Below are 18,111 nucleotides of genomic sequence, written 5' to 3'. Positions count from 1 at the left end.
CTTGACACGATGCGTTTCTGCTGCTGTTGACCTTGACCACCTGGTTGAGGCCGTGTCTGTCAGGTGTCTTCACTGTCCAGTGGCTCCTTCCCTGTCCACACTGTGCTCTTTGGGAGGACGTCGCTCTGCACGGTCCACACTTAGGGGGAGTCGTGCTTCCCTCCTGGGGGCACGACATCTACGTCACTTACTCGGGATTTCTCTGTGTGGGAGGTTTGTCTCTTTTCCCTCGTTTACTTGCTTATTCAATCATTTATCTACGTTAACATGGGCGTGGGAATTTCATTCTTTGGGTGATGACCCACTGCCACGTCATTGCTCACAGAGCTCCAGCTGGCCCCCGTGTCTTTTCAACACCCCCTCCTCACTATGGCTTCAGTGAATATTTTTAAATCAAAATAATATACACCCAGACAAAAAAATCAAAATAATACAGGTCACAAAATGAAAAGTGGAGATCTCTTATCTCACTCCCGAGAAGCAGCCATTTTTAACCACTTCTGCTTCCAGTTCTTCAGATAATGACCAACATAGCTTTGAAAAATAGATGTGAATAACTCCTTTTTCAAGTTAGGACAGCATCTACTGACTCCCTCATGAAAAATAAGAGATTAGCTCATTTCCCTATCGATTTATCCCTAGTTTTGATATTGGAACTAAACATGCTTTCTGTTTAGGTCTTTTTAAAATAATATACCTAAGTATCTATTTCTGGTTCCATAAACTTTAGACAGCACCTCCTGGTGTCTGCTCCCCTAGGTGGCAGAACAGAGCCTCAACGTTGCCCTTCCCCTCGGCCCCCTAGCCTCCCAACCTTGTCAGGGGGCGTGAGTGGGGAGACCTGCCCTGTCCACCTTCCGCTCCCCGTCTCCACCAGTGCCACGAAAAGGGCTTCGTCAGCAGGGTGGTCTCAAGCTGGGGAGCACCTGGGTACACGGGAAGGCTTTTCAAGGAGGGAGAGACAGGATAGTTTGAAATAAATTGTCCTAAACTTTTCCTAAAACTGACCTGCCTGTGAACAGGTTCTCCCCACCCCCTTCCACCATCACCTCCACCTACTCGCATCCCTTCGATGCTGTGGAGCTTCGCTCTGGGCTGTGCAAACCATTATGTTTACAGTGATGCTGTCAAAAGTCTAGGCCTCAGGCCTCTCTCACGTGGGGTTCTCCGAGTGCTGGAACTTGCTGGGAGTTGTAGAGGGCTCCACACGGGGAGGGAAAACCAGGTGCAGTGAGAAACATTTCCGTTTAAACACTTTCAGGTAATTGCCTACAGACACTTCAGAGGACTTGGAAAATCTGTAAGTTTCAGTGAGCTTAGCAGGTTGCAGGATGCGACAGTACCCCAAAATCCAGTATATTTCTATATGTTATCAGTGAGCAACCAAATGAAATATACCCATAGTAATCACAATAACATAAAAATATGAACACTTAGGGATACATCTGACAAAAGATGTGCAAGCCCTGTACACCGAAAACTACAAGATCTTGCTGAGAAAAATCAAAGAAGACCTAAATAACAGAGAAACACACGGTGCTCATGGGCTGGAAGGCTCCATATGGGCAGCTTCCCGGGTGAGGGGGACCAGGCACTGGGAGAGGCACCAGGGCAGAGGTGCATTGTCCGGCGGGCTTTGCAGTTTGTCCTCTGCGGGGACGCTGCTTGCTGTTGTCCCCGGCTGTACCCACTAGCGCAGGGCTGGGACAGGGCGCCGTTTGGTAAATGCACGTTGACCAAGTGAGAATGAGGGTCCAGCTGAAAGGAAGGCCGGCGCTTCCACAACCAGAGAGAAAGCTGAGAAGACCAACGCCCCTCCCAAGAGCATCCTCATTCAGAAAGGAAACCAAGACCGCAAATGAGCACAGCGGCGGCTCCTACTCAGAGCTGCTGAGCGGCGAGCCCCACGTGCGCGTGTTTACAGAGACCCAGGGCGGGCGGGGGAGGGGGGCCCCCAAGAGGAGGGGCTCAGGTGGGCCCACGGAGGCGGGGGCCGTGGGGGGGGCGGCCCACTAGAAGTGGTGCTTGGTTGGGGGACCGAACGTCGGTCATATTTGGCTTCCTCTGGTTGGTCCTGAGTGGGAGACAGAGGCAGGAATCGGGGAAGCTGTCAGTCAGCGACCAAGTCCTGGCCGCTTGGGCTGATTGTTCCAGGGGCTGATGTGTGGTTTGCTGGACCAGCTGCTAGAGACACTGTCTGATTTCCTGCCGGTCCAATTTACAGCAGGTGGTCGCTGCACTGCAGGTGAGGGGCGGCCTCGCCGCCGGCCGCAGGGTGCGGGCCACAGCCCCGGGTCCGACTCTACACGCAGCCCCACTGTCAGCCCCCCCATCCCTTCCCCGGCCCTGTGTCTGAGGGGGCGCAGTCAGGCTTCAGGCAGCGTCGCGGAAACGAGTCACCCCGCCGGGCCCCGCCTCCCGCCCGCCTGTCTCCAGGCGGTGCCCGCACGTCCCGCGCGCACCTGTTAGACGCCCGCGCCCCGCCCCCGCCCGGCTGCGCACGCGCGGACCCCTCCTCGCGGCCCGACCCGTGCACGCGTCGCACGCGCGGCACGCGCCGCGCGCCCTCGCGCACGCGCAGGCTCCGCCCCACGGCCAGTGGGCGGTGCCGCCGCTTATCCGCGGAGCTCCGGCCGCGAGCGTCAGTCATTCGGAGCCGCGGGCCGACCGCGCTCTAGCTACCGCGACATTCCCGCTCCCTCTCCTTCTCCCTCCTGGAGCGCCCGCCGACCCCAACCCCGACCCGCCGGCCGCAGCGCCCTCGCCCTGCCGCCATGTCGCAGAGCGAGACCCCCGGGCTGCCGGAGGAGAGCCTGCACGGTGAACGGGGGCCGGGGGCCGGCCTGGGTGTGGGGGGCCTGCGGGGGAAAGGCACCCGGCCTGCAGAGGAGGGGCCTGCGGAGGGATCCCCGTCTCCGGGTCGGGGCGACCGAGGCGCCGACGTCGTCCCAAGCCCGCGCGGTGCCTGGTCTTCCGAGGTGCAGCCCGGTGCTGGTTTCGGTGCCGGTGCCGCTACCGGCGAGCAGGCGCCCAGACTTGCGGTTGGACTCGTGGACTCGGGTTGTGAGCCGTCCGCGGCTCGGTCCGGAGTGGCTGGGGAGGACGGGGTCCCGGGATTCGGGGCGAGCCGCCGTGAGAGGAAGAGCCCTGAAACGCTGGGCCGGGGGCGCGGCTTCCTTAGTTACGTTCGCTCGTCCGGGGGTCGTTCAGAGCCCAGCTCGGGGTTGACTTGCGCGGGGGAGCACGAGGCCCCGTGGCCGCGGTGCATACACCCCGCCCCCTCCCGGGAAGCCGGGGCCCGTGGCGGCCTTGACCCACCCGGCTCTGGCCCCGCGGGGCAGCCCCCGGGCCGCCGCCTCCGGCCCCGGTGAGGAGCCCGAGGCCCACGGGTTGGAGGAGGGGCCGGGCGCCGACCTTTATTCTCTGAAGCAACAGTTCAGGCGGCGGCGGCGGGAGCTCGTAAATAAGTTTTGGAGAGGGCCGTTGAAGCCTTAGAGAGTGAATTTTAAAGTTTCGTTAAGATTTAAAAATCTTTATACTGTCTGGATTTGAGCTACTAGTTTCTCGTATTCCTCAAAACAAGATTTCACTAGGCAAGACTTGGTCTACTGCGTTGTATAATTTAAAACTACAACCGCAGCTTAAAAATCCTGCAATCGCTCCTTAAATTTCGACAGTGACTGTTTTCTTTGAAACAGATTAAGGGATTGAATCTTTGTCTTACAAAAGATCCAAGGAGCGTTTTCTAAACTGTCTTTTAAAGTCAGCCCTGTTAGCAAACTACTTCGTTGCTAACACGGTCTGTTTATTAGTGGGTCAGATTTGTCGGGAAGAGTTCGGAGTGTCCTGAGCGGCTCCATCTTCGGTCCTCGATTGGCAGACCAAACTGCTGAGTCATTGGCAATGCAGAGTGCCCGCTCGTGGGTTAAAGGATTTTTCTGTTTTGTGTATTCTATAAAAAGACAGTTACACGCTGAGTGGAAAGTGTCGAGGATTCTCCGGGCTGCGCTCTCCGGGATACGTGCTGCGGGGCACTCGCTCCCCGGCCGCCCGGTGTGGGAGGAGTCACGTGGGGCCTCGGCCGCTCTGGGAAACTGAATCCGAGCAGGGATTGGTGGCTGGGGCGACACTTGTCCTGTGCTCTGTGTTGATTTGATTACCTCTTGTTTACCTCGGAAAGAACTGAGAGCCTTGGTAGCTGAGCCCGCAGACAATGGCAAACCTTTTCCCCTTTGCTTGTATCCTCGGACCAAATGTTTCCCCTGAGTTCACAGCGAAGTTGCCGTTGCCTCTCGGCCCCCTGGTCCCTTCTAGTTAAAGTTGTGAACCAGCAGCAAGATGTCGTATATGCCTTTCTTGTCCTCAGATAAACAACCCCTAATATGCAGGGAGAAGATGGAGTTTTGTGATACTGTGTCACAGCATCATGGGAGGGGGTGTGAACCTTACTTCCCAGAAGACCCACCCCCAACCCCTGCTGTGCTGGGATTGGGGCGGGGGTCAATGCAGTAAGGTGCTCCTGGTTTACCCTGAGACAGCCCCTGCCCCTTCACGCACTGCTCTGTCTGCAGCCACAGGGTTCCGCTGTCCCAGGCACCCAGCGGCTGAAGGTATATGAAGAGGAAGAGAATTCGCAGTTCTCGTGCCATGCAGTTTGGGAGGGAAGGGGTTTCAGGCATCTAGATCCTGGCCCAACCTCTACTTTTCACAGATGTTCACAGTGAGGCCCAGAGGTGAAGTGAGAAGCAGGGCAGGCAGGCGCGTCGGCGACAGAAGGATGGGTGCGATTTGCCAGCTCCTGTTAAGATCCAGGAACCTGAATGACTTGCCTGCTTGACTTTATGTTCAAAATCACTTGTCAGTCAAGCCTCTCATTCCTGTCCCATCTAACTTGAGAAGCTTTTAAAAACAGTCATTTCTTAAATCCCACCTCTCCCAGGGAAGAAGCCCTCTGATGAGGGTGGTAGTTGCTCTGCCCCAGGGCTCTCCTCAGGGATTCCACCTTCTCATTAATCCCATAGTCGTGTAGGTCGGTACCCTAGTAGTTTTCAACCCCGGCTGCCCGACATCACCGTTACGGCTTTTTCAAAATAAATGTACCAGGGTTCCACTGCAGCATTCCCAATAAGGATTTTCAGGCTGCTGGGTTAGACTTCTGGAGAATGGGGGGGAAAGCACAGGTGGTCCTCCATAGCCAGGGCTGAGACCTGCTACCCTGGACTAGGGATACTGTCTGGATTTGAGCTACTGGAGCCTCTGCCAGCTGGGGCTGGAGGGGAGTGTTTGCCCCGGGATGTAGGAGGGCCTGGGGTCCCCCAGTGGCGGCAGGAACTTGGAGAAGCTTTGCGCAGAATATTTAGGGTTAACAGCGTGGGTGCTATATTAAAGTTATTGATAGAGTAAGGGTTCCTTCCACAGGTTGAAAGAGTACTGCTGTCTGTCTCTGTTTTCAAGCTGGGTAAATCAGAGACAGCTGGAATCTGTTCCGCCACCCAACTAACCAAGCAGTGGCTCAGTGAACTACGGTTAACGCTTCTGCATGTGTTCCTAGCTTGCACTCAGTTAGCAGCAGCAGAGTTGAGCTGAATTAAATGGCACCTGTGGCTTACCCAGTAAGTAGCTGTGTGTTTGGGTAATTCCTGTAGCCTCTCTAGGGCTCTAAGATGTGATAACATTTTGAGTTACAAATCTTGGGGCCCACAGGTCATCAAAGTCAAAACATGGCCTTTATTTTCTTTGGGACCAAGGATCGTGGAGGTCACAGGAGATTAAAAAAAAAAGAAAAAAGAAAAGGGTTAACTCTAAGGCCTGTGGGTTTTCTTGCTGTGGTGATGTAATATTGGTAGCTTAGGCTTTCTGTCCATCTCATCTGCCTTGTGTTCGTGCCCTGTGTCTTGTTAGCGTAAATTACAGGCCTTTGTGGGCGGGGACAGGAATCGGGGAAGCTTGCCTGGATCAGCGGCGTCACCACCTGTTTTGTTGTTTTCCTGAGGCCTAATTACACCAATTATCTGATAGGTTATTTGGGATTCTGAGGAAGCCTTACAAGGTTACCCTTCAGGACCTGAATCCCGTCTTTCTTGCTTAGGAAGGTGAGTGATCTTAATTGCAGATGCGAGGAGATTAATGGCACACCTTGTCTTCAATTTCCAGGAAGCTGCTTTCCCTACCCAGGTGCTGCAGGTTAATAATAAAACTGTTGTCCTTTAGTAAATCATTTCTTAGAATACAGCTTTTGGACCCAAAGCTTTTGCTGTAGACACCCCAGAATGGGATTTTTTCCTGAAGGATGCTTGAGACTTTCTATGAGATGATTCTAAAAAGCATATATATTTGTCTCCATGGAGTTTTGAGTTGGCCCTTGTGGTATAATATACATACACCTGAAACTGATAATGCTATATGTCCATTATATCTCAATTTGAAAAATATATTTCATTTTTGTCCCTGGTTCCTGACCCAGACAGAGCTCAGCTCTAAAAACCCTTGGAATTTCCCGAGAGATGTTGTTATTCATGGGGAGCCCCTTTGGTGAGCGCTTGAGTCCGCTAATGAGGTAACTCACGAGGCCCTAGGTAGCCTCCGGGTGGGGACGGGAAAGCGCATTGGAGCACGAGGGTGGGAACTCAGCACACACTCCCCACCGCCGCCACCGCCACCGGGAGGGGAGGGGCTGCAGACCGGGTTATAAAAAACTTTGAAAAAGGCTGCTGAACCCAGTGAGGTCCTGGGAGAGGGTATGGAAACTGTCCCCTTCCACTCCCGCCCCCCATACCCTGCCCTGTGCACCTGGCTGTTCCTGAGCTGTAATCCTCTGAGACTGCGGAAGTGTAAGCCAGGTATTTTCCCGAGTCCTGTGAGTTCTGGTGAATTATTGAAGGGGGTGGGGGTTGGCGGAACCCCTGAATTCTTGGTCTGCCAGGCATGTGAGGCTGTCTGATGGGGGGACAGTCTTGTGGGACTGAGAGATCTTCAACTTGTGGGATCTGACACTGACTCCAGGTAGTGTCAGAACTGAATTGTTGGACAGCCAGTTGGTACCGGAAATTGCTTATTGGTGTAGGCCTCCCCCTGCCCCAATTTCATGTCAGAAGTGGTGTCAGAGAAGACATTGCACCTCAAACTCCATTTATGTCGGACACCGTAAGTAAAAGTGATCTGGGCAGCCAGGCCCAGAACCTGACTGAGAACCTAGAAAAATGGAACTGTGCCCAGAGCAGGGCGCCGTGGTCCTCTTCCATGCTGTGGGGGGCCAGAGCTGCCAGGCCGAGTGTCACCTTGCTCCTGGGAAGGAAGGAGGGCTAGTGAAGGAGTTGCACGGTGGAGCCTCTTATGGTTTGCTTCAGGGCTTTCCTAACCCCTGCACAGCCACCAGAGTAGGTGGGAATAGGGTCCCCAGTCAAGACGGGCTGTCTCAAGAATGGCATGGAGTCCTTGTAGCTTCTGCTGACCTGCAGAGGCTGAGTGGCCCTGGCTTCTGTCCAGGGAGCCCTGGGCTCCCAGACAGACTCTGGCCTGCCTTGTGCGGGCCAGGCCAACGTGAAGTAACTTGAGAGGCTGAAGTGAGAAGTGTATCAGCATCTGAAAACTGTTGGTGATCGTGTGGTTAGCAGCCAAGTGGGAGGCTGGACGTGGTATAAACTGTTTACGTTTCATTCCTGGCCCCTTGATTTGCTTTCTTCGGATGAATGTGACCTGTTCTGCAGCCAAGCTGCTGTTGAGGGCAGGCCCGGGCTCTCAGGGGAGGGGTTGACGGGTAGGCGTCCGGGCCCCGAATGGGTTGTGCTGTGTGGTGCCCCTGGGGCCCTGGTTTCAGCGCAGAGCAGCAGCTCTGGGTCATGGTTCCTGGAGGAGCCGTACAGTGACCACCAGCCTCGGTCGGGGTTTCAGTCCGGTCTGCCTTTGCGCTCCTCCTCCTGCACCCACCCCGGAGAGGCCCGGACCCACGACACGCAGCAGAGGAACCGCCCTGGGCCCAGGAGACCTGTGCGCGTGGCCAGCTGGGAAGCAGGACGGGGCAGAGGGGACCGCAGAGGCAGTCTTGCCAGTGAACGGAGCCTGGCAGTGGAAGAGTGAATTGAAAGCAAAAACTTTTATGTTCAGCAAAAGGCTTGAGTGGAAAGGCTGTCTTTCCACAGCGAAAGTTACCTGCAACACATTCAAATGAAGAAAGGCTTGTGGGGCTTCCCTGGTGGCACAGTGGTTGAGAGTCCGTCTGCCGATGCAGGGGACACGGGTTCATGCCCCGGTCCGGGAGGATCCCACGTGCTGCGGAGCGGCTGGGCCCGTGAGCCATGGCCGCCGAGCCTGCGCGTCTGGAGCCTGTGCTCCGCGGCGGGAGAGGCCACAGCAGTGAGAGGCCCGCGTACCGCAAAAAAAAAATAAAAAGAAATAAAAAATAAGTAAAGGCTTGTGTCGGGAGTTCCCTGGCAGTCCAGTGGTTAGGACTCGACGCTTTCACCGGGGCCCTGGTTCAATCCCGCAAGTCTCGCGGCGCGGCCAAAAAAAGAAAAGCTTGGGTCTTGAATATCGAGCTAGATGGAGAAGGGTGGACCGCTCAGTTGGAAAGAGGAGCAGATTTCAACAGCTGCTTCAGAAAAGATGCTCTCCACATGGCCAGTAAGCAAGTGAGGAAACGTTCAACCTCAGTAGAAATCAGAGAGGCGCAGAACAAACCATATAACCTACCACCACACACCCACAGAATGGCTATATTTAAAGTCGATGCCAAGCGTGAGCCAACAGAAATGCTCACATTGCTTCGGCTGCGTCGGAAAGCAGTGGCGTTGCAGTACATTAAACGCACACCTAGAACTTTTCCACCCTGGAACCCTGCTCCTAGGTGTGGGTTCAGAAGTGAGAGCCTGTGGACACTGTGAAACGCTGGAAGCCAGCCTGGGTCCGCCGCACAGCGGCAACAGGATGGGGGGCCCCTCTGGTCCAAGCCCCCAGGTGTTGCTTCCGGGCCCTGACCGCCTGCCTTGTCCGCACACCTGTGGGTGGCTCAGCCCCGCTGCACAGAACTTGTACTTTCACCCCTTCAGGACCTCTCTGGGGTTCACACTTGTCCTCCTGTGGGGCTTGCCAGAGTTGATCTCATCTTCCAGCTCTTCCACCCGTCAACCCCCAAAACACACACAGCCGAGCGCGACAACACCTCCTCCCCCTGCCTGTACCCACCTGGACCTCGGCTGTGCCCGGACTGGGGACGCCTCCCTTCACGGGTGCCCCGGAGGGGCTCTCCCCGGTCACTCCCGATTCCGGAGCCCAGCACGGCTGGTGCAGCAGAGCGCCCGCCGGGTCAGCTGTTGGCTGCTTTGGTGAATTCATCAAGTCGGCTCCCAGGTCGTGGGGCTGGAGAGACAAATCCAAGCTCCGAATAACGGCTCGCAGGACCTGGCAGCTGCTGTGCGCCCCACTTAGTAAGCAGGTGGCCTTGCGCTAAGGGGTTCTCTGTCAGTCAAAGAATGCTGGGTTCACTTGCTGTACAGACTTGGCCAGATGAGCACTTGGGATGGTTTGCTTGCTCTGGTCAATCAGGTTTAGTTACCTTTGTTCTATTCATCTGATGTAAGATACAGAGCAGTAATCGTAATGAATCCTGTGGGACCCCAGGGTCAGAACGTGGCGCTGGAATGTGTAAATAGGTCGTAAAGCTTTCCTTAGTGTGTAAATCCCTAAGGCTCTTGCTGACACCCTTTGCTTTCTAAGCGCTGAGTGCAGGAGAGTGTCCTGGTCAGTGGGGTCCCAGGTAGTCTGGGAGTGGCAGCAGGTGCACTGCCTCGGCTCCCAAGGGTCCCTGAGGAGCTCGCTGTAATGCAGGTGCCAGAGACGGGCCTCAAGGGCGTTGCAGCAAGATTCAAGGCGACGGTTCCTTGCGAGTCCCCGGCACGTCTTGGGAATGGGGGCGCGAGCTGGTTATTTGTTAGGACCAGACTCCAGAGTGGGTGGAAAATTGCAACCATGTCCTTTTTTTATCCCCATCAGGCTCCTGGGTAGAATTACACTTTGGCAGTAACGGGAGCGGGAGCAGCGCTCCAGACTCTGTTTCTATTTATAATGGCGACATGGAAAAAATCCTGCTGGATGCCCAGCGTGAATCTGGACGGAGCAGCTCCAGGAGCTCTCACTGTGACAGGTGGGCATAAACGTGTGTATCCCGGCGCTGGCAGGCCAGGTAGGAGCAGGCACGGCTGCAAACGCCCGCCTGGCTTCAGTCCAGCCCTCCCGAGACAGCAGGCCCTTCGCCCTTAGGTGGGAGGGAGCGACTGGGGCCCGTGAGTGTGGTGCTGGGCCCCTGCTTCTGCTTGTTGACTGTGGGGCATCAGAGCTCAGCTGACGAGGTGGAGGGACGCTTTGGCCCTGGCCTGGCCCCAGGTGCTGGCGGGAGCCTCCCGGCCTTGGAGGGTGGCCCCTGCCTGTGGGGTTTTGCTTCTCCTGGTGGAAAGAAGGTTAACACACTGTGTTTTCCCCAAGCCCACCTCGCTCACAGACCCCACAAGATACTAACAGAGCTTCTGAGACAGACACACATAGTCTTGGAGAAAAGAACAGCTCCCAGGTAAGGTGTGCACGTGCACACATTTGCGATCTGTTTGTACAGAGTTCTGTGGAATCCAGCCCTCAGAAGCAGTGGCGGGGTGGGGGCGGGGCACGCCCCGCACTCCACGCTGGACCAGAAGTGGCAAGGGCCTAGGTTGGGTAGGCCGTGCGGCCTGGGCGCCTCTGCCCTCACACGCTGTCCAGGGAGACAGTGGGAGTGGCCAGGGGGAGGGGAGCCAGGAGCCAGGCAGCGGGTCTGTCTGCTGGGCAGTGTGCGGGTGGGAGAGAGCCTGGGGCCCTGTGTGCTGCTTCTCTGGTGGCCTCGGTTGGGCCGGGGCCAGTGCGGCCTTGCCAGGTCCTTTCTGGTCGTGATGCCTGGGGAGTGTATTTTAGGAACCCGTGGGTCCCCGACTTGCTGTGAAAGCTGTCAGGAACTGTGGGCTCGGTCAGTACCACTTGGTCCCCCCCCCCCCCCGTGCTGGTCTCCCCTCAAGGCCTCCCTCACCGAGGAAACCAGGAGTCCCTGGTGCTCAGGCCTCCTCAGGGGCGGCGCCCGGCCTGCCCCCAGACACGTGGGGTCCACCCCAGCTTTGGTGCGCCCAGGCGTTTGGTTGGTTTTGGTACAGTGTTTTAGAGTATTTCCAAAATTTGAACCAATTTTTTCTCCCCCGATTTTAAGGAGGAATTAGATGATCAGGTAGAGTTTTTCAAATGCAGAGAAGTAGGGAGAACACCTGTAATCCAGCTTTTAAAAGCTCTTTAATGAGTGTATTATATACTTTAAAAACTGTAGCTGCAATCAGGGGTACACGTAAGTTTTTGGCTTTTTTCTCTCCCATTTAACATGAAAGTGTGTCTTGCTTTCATTGCCGTGCAGTATCCTGCTTGCTTAGGCACATCCCTGTTTTGGGCCATTTTAGATGGTTTCCGTTTCCATCTCTGGACGTCTGTCCTCATTTGGCATCGCTTCCTTGGGGCAGTGTCTGCAGCTCTTCGAGTCTGAGTCGGGCCTTCAGCCCGGCAATGTGTGTGGAGGAGGGAGGAGAGCCGGGGGGTGCAGCCCTCGCCTCCCCCCGTGGCTGGGCTGCGAGCTCCGCCTGCTGGTCCGATGCTTGGGTGGGAGGTGAGCGTCCTGCTGCAGGTGCGGCAGGCACCGTTTCGCTTTCACCATTCGCTCTGCCCCAGTCTGAGGAAGACTATATGGAGAGGAGGAAGGAAGTCGAAAGCATCTTGAAGAAAAACTCAGACTGGATTTGGGATTGGTCCAGCCGGCCGGAAAACGTGCCCCCGACCAAGTGAGTGTTTGCACCGGGGGCCTGCCTTGGCCCGGCTGGCCCGGCACGCCTCCGCTGACCAGCACCTCTCCCCCAGGGAGTTCCTCCTCTTCAAGCGCCCGAAGCGCGCGCCCACGCTCAGCATGCGGAACACGAGCGTCATGAAGAAAGGGGGCATCTTCTCGGCGGAGTTTCTCAAAGTTTTTCTGCCGTCTCTTCTGCTGTCCCATCTGCTGGCCATCGGGTTGGGGTAAGTGACTGCCCGTGTGGACGGCACAGCGCGGGGTCCTTCTAGGTCTTAGAAGCACGGGCGACGTGGGCGTGTGAAATAGCCCGTCCCGGTCGAGAAACAGAGCCCAGGGCCGAGAGCCGGGGCGGCGCTGCCCCGAGCGTCCGGCAGCAGAGGCTGGTTTCGCGCGCAGGGGTGCTCGTCTGGCTGCTTGACCTGGACCGCTGCACGCAGGTGCGGATCAGCCTCACTCCTCGCGGGGCGGCTGCAGGGGGGCGGTGTCAGTAACGCGGGCTGCACGTGTCTGTTGGCGTCCACTCAGCAGTGAGAAGAGGGCGCCAGTTCTGACGACCGTGCGGAACAGAGGGGCAGCCTGGGCCCCGGAGACGCTGAGCCCAGACCGTGCTGAGGAGCCCGAAGCTGCCCTCGGGGGCTCGTCCCCAGCCTCTGACCAGGCGGGCGGGGGGTCCCCCTGGCCCTGGTGCGGAGGGACGGGCTTCCGTGGCTGCGGCTTCCTGGGCGTCTGGATTCTCGAGATGGCCTCCTGACGGGGGCTGGCGCCATCGCAGGCTTCGTGAATGTGGCAGAGGAGACGCCAGCCCGCCTGCTCTGGGAGGCGAGAGCAGCGCCCCTCCCGACCTCCCGAACCCCAGCCCACAGTCCTGCCTGCCCGGGGAGAGGGCTCCCTGGCGGGGCCAGGCCCCCGGCCTCTCCCTCTTGGTTCTGCCCTGGCCTTCCCTCTCAGCACAGTGCTTTTCAGAGTCAGACTCTGCCAGTCTCACGCGGGGAGGTTGATTTCTGGAGCTTCCTCCACAACTAGCAGTCAGATTCTGTGGGGGCCTCTGCCGGTTTGAGGTCAAGATGGATTTCTGCAGCCAGCCCCCAGCAGGGGTCTGCCCTTCTTACCAGCCTCCAAAGCGGTCAGGATGATAAAACCCACCCCGACCAGTTGCTCTAAGGAAGCTCCCCGTGCTGGGCTGCAGGCCTGAAGACGTCCTCCCCAGCGCCCTCTGCCTGGACAGCCCTCTGATGCCCATATGCCCCTCAGTTCTGGGCTCCTGGGGGCGTGGCTTCACTGCTCAGCAGGGCTCTTTGTGAGGTTGGTGCCGATAAACTTGGCGCTATCACCTGTCCTGCAGGCAACTTTCTAGCAGCGTGTGGTCAGTTCAAAAAACAGTGATGGGAGTACTGGCATTTCAGGTTGGGTAGAATCCTCTCCTTTGTGCTTGTATTGAGTGTATCCACTGCATGGCTGTTAGAGCACAACTGGATTCTTCTAAATGAGATGCTGAAATGTATACACACTGATGAAGAATAAAACCCAAGTTTTAACAGTGGGTGTAAGAGAGCCAGTCCCCTTACGTAAATAAGCTGGGACCAGCGTCAGCTGCCGTCTCAGCTGTGCAAACTTGCCCGGGAGTTGCGAGACCACGTTAACCACCAATTCCTTTTTCTGTTAAGGATCTACATTGGAAGGCGCCTGACGACATCCACCAGCACGTTTTGATGAAGAACTGGCGTCCGGCTTTCTCATGTAGTGGGGGTGTGTGTTGTCCGCAGCACAGCGTACAGAGGAGGCTGTCGTGGTCCTTGGGTGGCTGCATCACTTGTGTCATTTCTTCTGTAAATGCCACGTTCCTAACTCAGTAAAATAAAGACTAAGACCATGCTCTCCCATAATCATACTTATGGGATAAAGTAATAAGCCTGTCATTGATTAATATCTATTAATAATTTGGTGGTAATCTTTCTTCGGATATTATAAATATTTAAGTATAAATAATTTTAACGTATCCATGATGTATGTAGTACTTTAACACATTATCTGCAACCTTGATTGAGTTAAACACTGTATTTTGAAAGAACGAATACCGTTGGCATTAAAAGGACTACATGAGGGCTTATCCCGAATAAACACTGTGGCCTTACAACCCTGTTGTAGACCGTATGTAAGTGGATGCAACCGTCTACTACAGACGCCCCTCAGCTCTCTCTGTGCTGGTGGTTCTTTGTGACGTGACATGTACAATCCAGGCTGCAACACGGGTGGGCCAGGTCGTCCCCACACCGGCACCTTGTGCAGCACAGGGACTCTCGCTGAGACTTACGACCGCCCTGGACGGCAACCGCCGGATGATCAGTGTCTTTTATCTCGGGATTGCTAATTCAGTCTGTTTGTGTTCAGTTTTGTGTGCTCTTAGGATCAGCTTTATTCTAAGCTATTCTGCGTCTACTTTAGAAGCCTGGAAATAGAAAACAAATGAATCTTTGCCAAATACTTCGTTACGGTGTTTACGTACGTCACACAAGCTTTTTCATTAAACCAGGTGTATCCCCACTGCATGGTTTTTAAAGGCCGCCCCTTTGATATACTGTATAAATGCTGTTGTATTTGTTTCACTTTTCCACACTAAATTCGGTTGTGTTAAATAAATGTAACATTCTAATTTTTAAAATATTTGTTTCTATTTGAACAATTACCTTGGAGGTAGAGGCTACAGCCCTTTCATCTGGAGACGGCTGATGGAATGGCATCAAGATTCTTTATGTAATTTATCCCTAAAACATTAAGCCTGCATCCCACCGACCCACTCTGGCCGGGGGATGATTCCCTTTTAACAGCAAATGGTGGCGGTTCAAGTGTCACGAGCACAGGCTGCACTCAGGACCTTGCAGCAAGGCCAAGCGTCCTCAGAGCCAGCACCCCTGGAGAGCTCTGTGACTCCATCACTCAGGTGACCCGGCCCATGACGAAGGCCTCTGTGCATTGATATGCAAGGCATCCCCCAGGTCTGGGGAGTTCTGAGCTATCAAGTGTAATCTCTGCTCCCCACCCCCACCCGCGGCCTCGCTCCCTTCCTTCTCTGGAGACCAGTTTTCGTTTATGATTGATTCCAATAGCTGTCGTCTGATTTCTTCACTTTTTAAAATCTTAGTTCTCTCTCGGCTTCTAGCTGGATTATTACTCTATTCCTCTCCTCCACGTTATGTATCCTTCCTTCCATCTCCGCCCTGTTACTGACGCTCCCCAGGGCACAGGCTGAGCTGCGTGATGGCGGCCGGAAGTGCCTGCCGCAGCCGATCACAAGGTTTTCCCCTCCCACTGCAACATTCCAGTGGACGTTTGATTCTTTTAAAATGTGTGACTATATATGTATTTTTGTTTTGACCTTTTGGGCAAGAGGATAGCAGAATGGCGACAGCCTTTCCACACACCCCTTATGTTAATGCAAGTAACAGCATCATTCATTTTATTCACAGAATAGCGAGTTTACAGAATATTTAATATCCAGACAATTTTGGATTAAAATAACACAGATCCTGGGGGTCGAATCCATTCTCCCATAAACCAGAGCTCCTTGGAAAAGTGGGAATTCCAGGGCAGCATGAGGAACATTTGTGGTGCCAGGAGGTGAGGCCATGCTTGAGGTGAAGGACACGGAGCCAACCTGAGGGACCTGCAGTGGCTCAGAGTGGGTCAGCCTGGTAACAGGTTCCTGGTGGTGATGGGCTGTCACCAGACTGGAGCAGGATCCCCAAGTCCACACTGATGGAGACCAAGTAAGTGGGGGAAGGGACAGTTCTTCCCGACAGAATCTAATTAATAAACGGGATGAGAGAACGAGTGACCGTCAGGCAGACAGCTGCTAACGTGGGCCCGGTGTCACTGCCTCCCCAGGAAATTACCGCCAAGGGAACCTAGGGTACCGTGGATCTGACCCCAACATCTCTGTGTTCTTGACGAGATGTATAACTGTAGGTTAGTCATGAGAAAATATCAAGCCATCCCAAATTGGGGGAGGTTCTACAAAATAACTGTCTGAGGTCAAGGTCATGAGGAAATGAGGATCTGTTAGAGATTGAAAGATACGGAGTGGGCTCCCCTGGTGGCGCAGTGGGTCAGAATCCACCTGCCACTGCAGGGGACACGGGTCCGAGCCCTGGTCCGGGAAGATCCCACATGCCGCGGAACAACTAAGCCCGTGCGCCACAACTACTGAAGCCCGCGCTCCTAGAGCCCACGCTCCGCAACAAGAGACGCCACCGCAATGAGAAACCCGCGCGCAGCAACGAAGACCCAACACAGCCAAAAAAAAAATTCCAAGATGCGGCAATGAAATGCATCGTGGATCCCGGGCGAGAAAAAGACAACTGGGAAAACAAACACGAAGGTTTGTGGATGAGCTACAAGTACTGTGGGGTGACTTCACCCGCTTTACGTGGTGTTAATTAAACCTGGGTGATGGGCGAAGGGCAGGCAGGAACTCTACAATTTTTGCAACTGATTTAAAATTATTTCCAAATAAGATGTTACAAAAGTAAGATAAATAAACAATATCTTTTTACTCAGATAGCATCCCTGGACCGGCAGGGAATGCCCCCCCAGTCTGGCTCCTGCATCCTCGTGGTACTGGACGTTTCCTCCCAACGGGGGGGAGATGGCCAGGACCACCGTGCGGTGGACAGAGCGAAATGCAGGTGTAGACAGGTCGCTACCTTGTGTGCAAAAACGGGGGGAGGGGAATATGTCATGTTCGTGTTTGAATAAGAAAAAGTGTGGCCCAAGACAAGACTAACGAGTTATCAATACCACCAGGCTCAGTGGAAGGGGCAACACTTCGCTATCGTCCTTTTAAAGAGTTCTGAAATTTGTACAGGTGTTACCAGTTTAATACTTAAAGTAAGAAAAAACATTTATCAAAAAGAAAAGAAATAATAGTATTGGCAAGGATATGGAGAAAAGAGAACGCTCACGCACCGTTGGTGGGAATGTAAATTGGTGCAGCCACTATGGAAAAGAGGATGGAGGTTCCTCAAAAAATTAAAAGTTGAACTGGCATGTGATCCAGCAATTTCACTTCTGGGTATTTATCCAACGAATGAAAACACTACTTTGAAAAGATACATGCACACCAATGTTCATAGCAGCACTATTTACAACTGGCAGGATATGGAAACAACCCAGGTGTCCATTGGTGGGTGTGTGGATAAAGAAGACGTGGTACATATACAACAGAGCATCGCTCAGCAATAAAAAGAATGGAGCCTTGCCATTTCAGACAGTGTGGATGGACTTGAGAGTATCATGCTGTGAGTCCAAGACAAATGCCATATGATCTCACTTATGTGTGGAATCTAGAAAAACAAAGCCAATCTTGTAGCTAGAGATTGGTGTTTGCCAGAGGCAGGTGTGAGTGTGTGTGTGTGTAAGTATGTGTATTTATGTGTGTGCTTATGTGTGTTTGTGTGGGGGGGGAGGGAGAGGGAGAAAGAGAGAGAGAGAAGGGAGGTAAAAAGGTACAAACTTCCAGTTACGAAATAAGTCCTGGAGATGTACAGCACGGTGACTATAGTTAATAACTATCACATATTGGAAAGTTGCTAGGAGAGACCTTGAAAGTTCTTATCACAAGAAAAAAAACTTCCTGTGTGGTGACAGAAGTTATCTAGACTCACTGTGGTGGTCACTTCACAACATATACAAATACTGAATCATCATGTTGTACACCTTAAACTCATATAGTTGTGTCAGTTACACCTCAAAAAAGAAAACCAAAAACAACCTAACAACATTTCTCATAAGAACTGTAGATTTACACTGCATTCAGATAATCAGATTTTAGAAAACAAATTTTCCCTGGAAGTTAGTTCTTGGAATAACAAATTAACTTCCCATCCTTACGGAACACACATCTTTTTTTTTTTTAAAATTATTTTATTTTTGGCTGTGTTGGGTCCTTGTTGCTGCGCATGGGCTTTCTTTTAGTTGCGGCGAGCAGGGGCTCCTCTTCGTTGCAGTGCGCGGGCTTCTCATTGCGGTGGCTTCTTGTTGCAGAGCATGGGCTCTAGGTGCGCGGGCTTCAGTAGTTGTGGCACGCGGGCTCAGTAGCTGTGCTCACGGGCTCTAGCAGGCTCAGCAGTTGTGGTACACGGACTCAGTAGTTGTGGCTCGTGGGCTCTAGAGCGCAGGCTCAGTAGCTGTGGTGCACAGACTTAGTTGCTCCGCGGCATGCGGGATCTTCCCGGACCAGGGCTCGAACCCATGACCCCTGCATTGGCAGGTGG

At 54.1% G+C, this 18,111-nt stretch overlaps 2 protein-coding genes across 14 annotated transcripts in view; one reads left to right on the top strand and one right to left on the bottom strand.

Moving 5' to 3' along the window:
* Positions 1-2,631: 2,631 nt before the first annotated feature.
* Positions 2,632-14,501, top strand: BNIP3 (BCL2 interacting protein 3). Its single transcript, XM_060126940.1, has 6 exons — positions 2,632-2,820; positions 9,988-10,138; positions 10,477-10,561; positions 11,728-11,837; positions 11,914-12,066; positions 13,507-14,501. Exons 1-6 carry the CDS (start codon positions 2,775-2,777, stop codon positions 13,550-13,552), a joined length of 591 nt encoding a protein of 196 aa, XP_059982923.1. The 5' UTR covers positions 2,632-2,774; the 3' UTR covers positions 13,553-14,501.
* The window catches only part of PPP2R2D (protein phosphatase 2 regulatory subunit Bdelta), a 54,869-nt gene continuing 48,042 nt past the window's right edge, over positions 11,285-18,111 (bottom strand). For 11 of the 13 annotated variants that reach the window (XM_060126931.1, XM_060126935.1, XM_060126932.1 and 8 more), the window contains one exon: positions 11,285-18,095. The gene's annotated coding sequence lies outside the window, so the exon portion shown is untranslated. The remainder of the gene's footprint in view (positions 18,096-18,111) is intronic. The other 2 variants (XM_060126930.1, XM_060126929.1) reach the window with 2 other exon arrangements.

This window comes from Lagenorhynchus albirostris, chromosome 16 (genome assembly GCF_949774975.1).
Source record: "Lagenorhynchus albirostris chromosome 16, mLagAlb1.1, whole genome shotgun sequence".
Classification (NCBI taxonomy): domain Eukaryota; kingdom Metazoa; phylum Chordata; class Mammalia; order Artiodactyla; family Delphinidae; genus Lagenorhynchus; species Lagenorhynchus albirostris.
This window is presented reverse-complemented; position numbering and strand designations above follow the sequence as displayed.

What these genes read in the sequence shown, in the direction of transcription:
- BNIP3 (XM_060126940.1), top strand. Translation starts at nt 2,775, where the DNA reads ATGTCGCAGAGCGAGACCCCCGGGCTGCCGGAGGAGAGCCTGCACG. An exon ending in GCCGGAGGAGAGCCTGCACG is followed by an intron (nt 2,821 to 9,987) that starts GTGAACGGGGGC and finishes TATCCCCATCAG; the next exon opens with GCTCCTGGGTAGAATTACAC. An exon ending in GAGAAAAGAACAGCTCCCAG is followed by an intron (nt 10,562 to 11,727) that starts GTAAGGTGTGCA and finishes GCTCTGCCCCAG; the next exon opens with TCTGAGGAAGACTATATGGA.